A 10358-nucleotide genomic window follows, 5' to 3' on the forward strand; every position below is an offset into this window, starting at 1 on the left:
GGGTATTATTTGCAAGGAGTGAATTTCTTATGGCATGACGCTGCCTGGCTGGCATCGCAAATTGGACAATTATATTTACGTTCAGAAACTAACAAGCAAACAGAAATCCTGAAGTGAGTGACAACAGACTATGCTGCATGGCAGTACACCAACCGACATTCCGAATACCCCATAAGCTGGCTGCCGGCTTACCTGACCACCCCCACTCCTCAACCAATGTTGAGCTCTCCCCCTGTCACAACACACAAAGCCACATACAAAACTCTCTCAGCCTGAAGCATGCTTTCAAACTCCGATCAATCCTCTCATATAATGGCAGCCCGCCTAGTCCGCACCTGAATGCAGCCGAGGGCAGAATATTACAATCCCTGAGGCAGCAAGGGAAGTCGATTACTGGGGGGACAACCCCCACCAGATCAGGCTAAACCAAGTGGAAAAGAAAAGGAGCCCATACAGGATGACCCTGAGGCCATCTGTCTAGGGTTCACCATATGGGATGGAGTCATTGTATGCGCTGAGGAGTCTAAAGGGAGTCCAGTCACCAATGACCACTCCCTACACTCGTTCCCAGGACCACCAGCAGAATGGAACCAGCCATCATTCGATGAATGGCCTAACCCAATGGGTGCTCTACCCAACAACGCCAATGTTCTCCAATGCTGTCCTGATCTCCTTAAGAAACCATGACCTTTCAAAGGGGTTTCTGATGACATTGATCGGTTCCTAGTAGACTGCAAACAGTATTTCGAAGTCTATGTTGGGTTCCTGAGAACGGACATAAACAAGATCGCCTTCGCCACCTCCTACCTAGAAGAGAAGGCGAAAATATGGTGGATCCTTATCTCTCCAAATTTCTGCTCCACCACTAGGGGACACTATCGATACCCCTTCTGGCTCATATTCAAACAGATGCTAAACAATAAATTTATCGACCCTGCAGTGCAGAAGGTACATAAACAGAAGATCAAAAAATACAAGATGGGAGATAAAGTGGCAACAGATTACTTTGATGAGCTAGAATGGCTTGCCAAACTGGCCAGAATCAGGGATGACATGACAAATGACAGACGGATGGTAGAAGCCCTCAAGAGAGGAGTCCCCTCCTCATACCTCACAATGATCTCTGCCATGGGCATTAAACTCTTAATGCCCATCAGCTATAACCAGTGGAAGGAACCAATCATTGAAATGTACAAGGAGTGACAAAGGCAGAAAGCAGAATCATCAACACTACAGGATTACTCTAAAAAGCCGACCCTGCCAACCCTGAACAAGACAGAGCAAACTGCTGAGAAATCATTGGGATCCTTGATGGCCTCTACCTACAGAAGCCAGAAGACTGGCACAAGAACCACGTATACCAGAATGGGAAAGCCAATAGACATAGACTGCATGAAGAAGGAAGGCAAATGCTTCAATTGCAGATAGAAGGGACACATGGCCAAGGACTGTCTGAAGAAGAAAAGAACCTGCGAAGACATACGAGTGCAGATAGCGGAGTTGCAGAAGGAAGATGAAGAACTTGGAAAGGAAACGAAGATTGAGGAGGTAAAAGATAAGGCCAACCAGTGAGTGACTCTACTGAGTTGGCCGAAGGACTTCATGGTGTGCCTATCCCAGCTGTTGAATGGACTTACAATACCTCTGTAGTTATGCCTATGCCATTAAATATGCATTTGAATATACCAACAGTTAATGCACACCCCGAAGAGTCATAAGAAAAAACTCAATTGCCTACAGGCCGAACAGGGACAGAGAGCCCCTTGAAGTGGCTCAAACCCTTTGAAACCGAATGGACCTGGAGGGCTATCAGAGAAGCAAAAGATAGCTATACAGCGAAAGCTGCATTACAGGGATAGATACATCGAACCAGGAGAGAAGAAGCCACAGATGAGGTTGTGAAAGGACTGAAGAACACCGAGCGAAGCAGGGCCCTTGAATGGCTAGACGAGCTGAAAGGGCCCCACAAATTCATCAGACACGCTAAAACACCCAGAAGAGATTTAACAACAAAGGCTTAAATTGAAACCCTGACTAGTCGGTCAATACACTCGGTAACCACCCTAATCAACAGCGGGTGTACCAGCAGCTCAATAAACCAGGCCTTCATTCAATAGAATCATCTTCCCACCCGATCCACTGCTGCCTCAATCCCCATCTATAACACCAACAGAACAAAGAATCAGGCCAGCTCGATTACAGAATTTGTCGAACTCCATCTAACCATTAGAGATCATTCCAAATGAATCGATCTGGCTGTAACTGACCTTGGAACCAAGGAGTTATTCTTGGGGCATGATTAGCTTATTCGGCACAACCCACTTATCAACTGGAAGACTGGATGAATCACCTTTGCCTGGTGCCAATGTCAAAAGATTCTGTTCGAATTGCCTGACAAGGACTCAGAAGACAGGTGGGATGAGGAAATGGAAGATGGTGAAACCATCTTGGCCATTGACCTACAGAAAGAGATTCACATCCGGGCTGTACACCACACCAACAATCTGGCAGCTAAGGCCAACGAGGGAAAGGCAGAAAAGGCATTTGAAGAAATAGTACTGGAGTGGGCTCAGGATTATCGAGACCTCTTCGAGAAAGAGAGTTTTGATGAGCTCCCACACCTAAAACCTTGGGATCATGCCATTGAACTGATTCCAAACGCCAATGCTAATCTGGACTGTAAAACCTACCCCCTCAGCATCCAGGAGCAGCAGGAGCTCGACAAATTCCTCAATGAGAACCTATCCAGCAGATGCATCCAACCATCCAAATCTCCAATGGCGTCACCGTTCTTCTTCATAAAGAAAAAGGATAGCAAACTCCGACCAGTCTAAGACTATCGGAAATTGAATGAGATGATGATCAAGAACAGATACCCATTGCCTTTGATCTCGGAACTCATAGACAAACTCCGAGGGGCCAAATATTACACCAAGCTTGATGTTCGCTGGGGATATAATAATGTCTGAATCAAGGAAGGGGACGAATAGAAGGTGGCTTTCAGAACCAACCGGAGGCTGTTCGAATCCACCGTAATGTTTTTCGGCCTAACAAACTCCCCTGCCATCTTTCAATGGATGATGAATGACATATTCAAGAACCTCATCTCCACCAGAAAGGTTACCATTTATCTAGATGATATCCTCATCATGTCTCGAACAAAAGAGGAACACCGTGATCTAGTATGACAAGTGCTCACCCGCATGAGGAAACACAAATTATTCCTCAAAGCAGAGAAGTGCGAATTTGAGGTACTGGAAACGGAGTATCTCAGAGTAATTATTAGTGAAGGGAACATCAGGATAGATCCAATCAAGGTAGCAGGGGTAATAGAATGGCCGATACCAACCAGAAAGAAGGAATTGCAATCTTTCCTCAGATTCACCAATTTCTACCGGCAATTTATCTGAAACTACAGCAAGATCGTCCACCCCATGACCCAGCTTACCAGTAATGCCCCATGGAAATGGGGAGACCCCCAACAGTGGGCCTTTAAAGACCTGAAACGGCAGTTAGCCAAAGATGTGATCCTCACCATACTATCTCAGAAGGGGAAGTTCCATATAGAAGCCAACTCCAGCAAGAGAGCAATAGAAGCAGTACTATCTCAAGAACAGGACGGGAAATAGTGACCAGTCGCCTTCCTCTCTAAGGCTCTAACCATGACCAAAAGAAACTACGAGATTTATGACAAGGAGTTATTAGCAATAATGCTTGCCCTGAAGGAGTGGCAACACTATCTGATTAGCGCCTCCAAGACCTTTGAGATTTGGATGGACCACTAAAATCTCAGATACTTCTGCCAACCATAAAAGTTAAACCAACGACAAGCTCGATAGGTCACCGAGCTTACCCAATACCAATACATGCTCCACCACAAGGCTGGGGTCACAAACAAAAAAGCCAACCTCTTGTCTCAACGGGCAGACCATGATCAAGGAGGAAATGACAATGTGGAGGTCATGATTCTATGACCCAAACACTTCCAGGCACTAATCATGCCAACAGAGGAAGAAATCCATGAACGGGTCAGAAGTGCAACCCATGATAACTATAAGTGAGATCAAAAGATCACCCCCTCACTTAACCATGAATGAGGCATGACAAAAGAAGGGGGACTGATCTGCTATGATGGAAGAATCTATGTCCCACAAGATCGCGGTTTGTGCAGAGAAATCATCGCCATATGCCACGACCACGCCACCACTGGGCATCCAGGCATCACAAAAATGAAAGAGCTCATACTAAGAAACTATTGGTGGCCCAAACTAGAAACTGACATAACGGCATATGTCAGAGGGTGCGAAACCTGTCAGAGGGAAAAAGCCTCGACTCAATCGTGAGCAGCCCCACTACACCTGAACAAGGTACCATCATCCCTATAGACCCACATTTCAGTCGACATGATCACTGGTCTCTCCGACTGTAATGGCTATGATGCAATCCTTGTCATAGTCGACCGGTTCTCCAAAGCAATTATCCCAGTCGCATGTTCTACAGAACTAACCTTGGAGAGATGGGCCAAGATTCTATGAGATGAAGTGTATGCAAAGCATGGAATGCCCCAAGTAGTTATCTCCAACAGGGGGCCCCAATTCGTCTCTAAATTCCTCGATGACCTGTACAGACTACTCAACATCAAACACAATGTGTCCACAGCCTACCATCCACAAACTGATGGCCAGACTGAGCAAGCAAACCAGGAGATTGAGAAATACCTCCGACTATTCATTAACTACCAGCAAGATGATTGGATCAAATGGCTAGCATTGGCAGCCTTCCAACACAATAATCGGGTACATTCCGTGACAGGACGAACTCCCTTCTTTGTCAACCACGGGCGACACCCCCATATCACCCATAATACACATGCTAAAACAACAACACCCGCCTCAATGGACTTTGCTGCAGATATGGCAAAGATTCATGTTGAAACAAAGAAAGCTCTTGAAAAGGCTGCAGCAACAATGAAGAGACAATACAACAAACACCGCTGCCCGGCTCATACCTACCAAGTCAATGACAAAGTCTGGCTAAACACAACAAACCTCCACCTACCATGGCCAAAACAAAAGCTAGCTAACAAACAAACTGGCCCCTTCCCTATTATTGCAAAAGTCAGGGAAAGCACCTACAAACTACGCCTCCCAGTAGGATGGAAGGTTTATAATGTGTTCAACGAAGTACTCCTCTCCCTATTTATCGCCCCAGCCTTCCCCAACCAGGAATGACCACCACCACCTCCTTCCGACTTAATCAATGATGAAGAACATTACAAAATCGACCAAGTCTTGAACCATAAACTATGAAAGGTTAAGGCCCGCAGAGGTGGCATGACAACTATGGTAGACTATCTGGTCTCTTGGAAGGGATACGGATCTGAGTCAAACCAATGGGTTAATGAAAAACAAATAACAGCTGACAAAGCTATACATGACTATGAATTATCCCTTAATTAACACCATCGGGACGATGATCTTAAGGAGAGAGTAATGTTATGATTTTTCCCTCTTCACATCTTATTCATCCCTATTTATGCTTAGTCAGAAGGCATAGGATCATGGGAGGGCTTAGTCAGCACAACTAACCTGCCCATCAAGTCAACCTCAACAAGAATGCTCGACAACACACAAGCATCCCTTTATATATGGTAACAATGCTCAAGGACAATAGGCACCATGGACACAGGCAAACATATACTGTATATTATAGAACTAAATATATAACTACCTATTGTATGTTTTCAGATCCTTATACCTATTGTTCTTAGGCATCGCTACTGTACACAAAAGGATGATTGTGCATTGTCAAGGGCTGGTCACTGTATCAGAGAACAATGACAGATTGGCTCATTGTGATGACTAAGCTTCTCCCACAGTTCTAAGCACTCATTTAATGCTCTGACTAAGCATCAAATAGAGGTTAATTCGATGAAAAGAAAATAAAAATAGGAAAAATCATAACAATTAGTTCAATATTGAATCTTGATTGATACTTCAGCAACTTGCTAAGTTAATCTTCTGGATATCATCTATTATAAATATCAATTGCATATTTAGTGGCAGAATATCATAAGATATCTCACTGTTCATTATTGTCTGAATAAATATACTTTTGCCTCATTTCTGAGGCTAACCATTTGGCATCCTTTTACAGAAAGGCTATCCCTTCTCCATACAACTCATTGTATTTCTTTTTTCTATGTTGCTGTATTTTTTCATCTAGCACTTCTTTGTCAGTTTTCTCTATTAGATTCCCTAGATATTAGTACTCTTCTGAGAGGGCAAAGGGGTCACTATTCTTATCATCTCCTTTCTTGCCTTTCTCATCCCTGCTATCCTCAATGGAGAAGTTGTCATATGGGTCATAGGTGAATAGTGCTAGAGGTCTGATTGTTGCTGATGAGCTGATTATTAACTTGGCTACTGGGTCCAGTGATATTGGCTGCAGGAGAAGGCTGGATGAGAGTGTTTCCAAGGTCAGGATGGTATCTAGTGTCTCTATGTGCTCACACCACCTCCAGATCTTGGCTATAGATGTGGAAGTTGGCATAGAATCTGAGATTAAGAAAGAGTCAAGTGACTCTCTCTCCCAGGAATCACCAGAGTCCTCAGTTGGAGATATGGGCATTGAGAAGGACTCAGAGTCTATAGGCATCAAGTATGGAGTCAGACTGAGAGAGAATAGTGTCAGTGCTGGTGATACTAATAGTTCAGAGAGGGGGATCATTGTTTCTTTGGGAAGACAGATCCTGATCTCTCTTTGTAGCTTTGCTGAGAGTAACAGAACTGTAGAGTCCTGCCCAGAGGTCAGTTTCTGTAGTGCTAGACTTTCTGAATGGAGAGTGAGTGTGATCTGTTTATATATTGGAGGCATGAGAGCTGGTAGTGCCCCACTCTATGGCTTCAAGCTCTCACTGTCATCAATGATACTGCACATTGTATAGCTCATTATCATGGAGGGCCTATCTTCATGCTTGTTCTCTTTCTGCCCAGTTAAAGTTCTCAAGGACTTCTTCACTGACTGCTCTAAGCTCTTCTTTGGTGAAATCTCTGGAATACTGGTTAATGATATCTTAGACTGTTGGTCTCTAACTAATATATTCCCTTTCTGATTTTATATCTAAACTGTATAGGGTTTTAGACTGAAGGTGTAAGCTGGACTGTGGGATCATATAGAGAGAATCATGTCTGGAGTCCAGGAATAAAATAGGTGGGGATCCTGGAGCCACTCTAGTAGCATCAAGAGAGTCTCTAGTGATGTTTCCAATTCTTTAGGCTGGGAGAGAGGGATTATTGGAGAGCACATTGTCAAAGAAGTCATTGGAGAGATCCTCATCCTCATGGTTAAAGACCAGCAGCAGGATCCATGAGTTCCTGAACTCTGTGAGGTGAGGGTTGCTGTTTCTGCTGTTGGTTTGAGGGGATCAAGAGGAGTAGATATGTCTTCTTTCTTGCAGAGAGCTCTGCAAATCTGTTTTTCTAGACTCAGCTTGAAATACAGTTTCTGTTGGAGACTGAAAGGAGGTATGAAGAGTGACTGGGATGTCATAGAGAGAGAGGTCAGATGTGACATTTCATAAGATTTAGTGGATGTTCTGAAATTCTTAGTAGTGTCTGACTGCTTAAGCAGTGATAAATTGTCTCCCTTGGCAAAGCTGAATGATTACCAGTAAGCCTAACAGTGTTCTGATGACTGAGGTGAGGAGTTTGAAGAACTCATCATCAAAGTTGGGAGATTCTGGGTTGATTAATGACATTCAGTTTCCTTCACACTATTATGCATAAGAAAAGGAAAGAGAAAGCTTTAAGCTAATTGTTAGACTCAAGCTGCACATGATTATAGACATGTGATAAACTGATGTCACTTTGCACTTTGAGTGAAAGTGTCAGAGTCCACTGACATGAATATTGATCAATATGGTTCAAGGCTGTAGGATTGGCTCAAGAGAGGAATAGTATGAAAATAAACTTTAGCTCAAAGCTGGGTTATATCAGCAAGAGCTGTCCTACTTATATACAATCATCTGATGTTGCTATAAATACTCCTACTAATTGTGTCTCCTGTGGTTATTATGCTCATTGTCCTTGAGCATCACTATTATCTACAATAGTGTTATTGTATATTGTCAGATAGTGTTATCTCATTGAAAGACAATGACCAACTGGACTTGTTGTGCTGAATAATCCAGTCCCATGGTCTTAAGTGCTGGTATAGATGCTCTGACTAAGCATAAATAAGGGTTAATTCCAGAGAAAAGATGAAAAATTATAACAGAAAGCATCATCTTGGATGACTCTCTATGATCACTAAGTGTTTCTGATCAGCTAGATTATGAGTTATATGATCTGACTATAGTCTTTAATAAGATGCTGATAGAAGTTAGTGAAATCCAAAAATGATTCACTGCTGAGGCTAGTAAGTTTTTAGCATGAAAAAAAGAGATCTAAAAATGTTGTGACTTTTCTAGATATTTTTGTATGAGTAAAATAGATTTCATAAAATTAGAAGAAAAAGTATCTATTTTTGATTATATTTTGAGGCAAGTAGATAAATATGTTTTTGGAATATTTTCTAGATAGAAAGAGAGACAATAAAAGATATCTATTTCCAGCTATATTATATCCACAAATAGAAATGCAGTTATAGCTTATAAAAGAATAGCTTTTCACAAGCAAATTTAGGCCTGAAAAAAAAAGAATAATAAAATTTATTGAAAAAAAAATCCTTTTTTATCATATTCTCTTTATATAAAAACTGAAGGTTTTCAGATAAGAAAAAGATAATGTAAAAGAAGTCAAATTTCATTGTATCTTACAGACAGTAAAACAAATTGCACACTGAGAGACTCTCTCAGCATGCATGCAGAGACTCATCTCTCAGTGCATGATTTGTTTTACTGTCTATAAGATACAATGAAATTTGACTTCTTTTACATTATCTTTTTCTTACCTGAAAACCTCCAGTTTTTATATAAAGAGAATATAACAAAAAAAAATTTCTTTTTCAACAAATTTTATTATCCTTCTTTTTTCAGACCTAAATTTGCTTGTGAAAAGCTATTCTTTTATAAGCTATAACTGCATTTCTATTTGTGGATATAATATAGCTGGAAATAGATATCTTTTATTGTCTCTCTTTCTATCTAGAAAATATTCTAAAAACATATTTATCTACTTGCCTCAAAATATAATCAAAAATAGATACTTTTTCTTCTAATTTTATAAAATCTATTTTACTCATACAAAAATATCTAGAAAAGTCACAACATTTTTAGATCTCTTTTTTTTCATGCTAAAAACCTATCAGCCCTAGCAGTGATTGTAACTCCTTCTTTATAGGAGTTAGCCACTCCATTATGCTCTGAATCTTGATCAGATCTATGCAGATGCTCTCTTTGCTGATGATAATGTCCAAGTACTCTGTTTTCAGCATCTTGAATTTGCACTTTTCTGCCTTGAGAAATAGTTTGTATTTTCTCATCAATATAAGGACTTGTCAGATGAGACAGCAGTGCTTCTCTCAGTCACCAGACATAATCAGAATATCATCTAAGTATATGGTGATCTTTCTCATGGCAATGAGATCCTTGAAAATGTCATTCATCATCCATTGGAATGCTGCTAAGAAGTTGGTGAGCCTAAAGAACATCACTGTTAGTTTAAACAATCTCTGATTGATGCAGAATGCAGCCTTTCACTCATCTTCTTCCTTGATCCAGATATTATTATATCCCCACTGTGCATCTAACTTAGTGTAGTAGTGTGCACTACACAATTTGTCCATCAACTCAGAGATAAGCAGTAAGAGGTACCAGTTCTTGATAGTCATTTTATTGAGCTTGCAGTAATCTTAGACTGATTGCAGTTTTCTATCTTTCTTCTTCATGAAGAAGAACAGAAATACTATGGGTAATTTGGAGGGTTGGATATAGCTGCTGGACAGATTCACATCTAAGAACTTGTTTAGTTCTTGCTATTCATGATAGCCAAAGAGATAGATTTTACAGTTGAGGTTAGCATTGGCATTGGGAACCAGTTCAATCATATGGTCCCACAGTTTCAGCTCCAGAAGTTTATCAAAGTTTTTCTTCTCAAAGAGATCACAGAAGTCTCTTATCTATTTAAGCACTATCTCCTTAAACATTTTCTCCTTCTTTTTGGCATTTGCTCTTGCTACCAGGTTGTTTATGTGATGTATAGCCTATAGATGAATGGCAGACTCTAAATTAATAGTAAATATAGTCTCACTTTCTTCCATCTCCTTATTTCACCAATCATCTTCATCTTTATCAGGCAACATGAAGAGGGTCTTGCAACAGTGATACTGAATGAAAGTGATTTGACTGATCTTCCAGT

The 10358-nt window shown here is 41.2% G+C and overlaps 1 protein-coding gene across 1 annotated transcript; it reads right to left on the reverse strand.

Annotated features, from left to right (window-relative positions):
* Positions 1-8339: 8339 nt before the first annotated feature.
* BT62DRAFT_888190 (uncharacterized protein) lies at positions 8340-9498 on the reverse strand (the record flags this gene model as incomplete). Its single annotated transcript, XM_043182951.1, has 2 exons — positions 8340-8409; positions 9329-9498. Coding segments are annotated over 2 exons (240 nt in total), but the record flags the coding sequence as incomplete, so codon positions are not given.
* Between the last annotated feature and the right edge of the window lie 860 nt (positions 9499-10358).

Source organism: Guyanagaster necrorhizus, assembly GCF_019112545.1.
Source record: "Guyanagaster necrorhizus MCA 3950 unplaced genomic scaffold BT62scaffold_6, whole genome shotgun sequence".
NCBI lineage: Eukaryota > Fungi > Basidiomycota > Agaricomycetes > Agaricales > Physalacriaceae > Guyanagaster > Guyanagaster necrorhizus.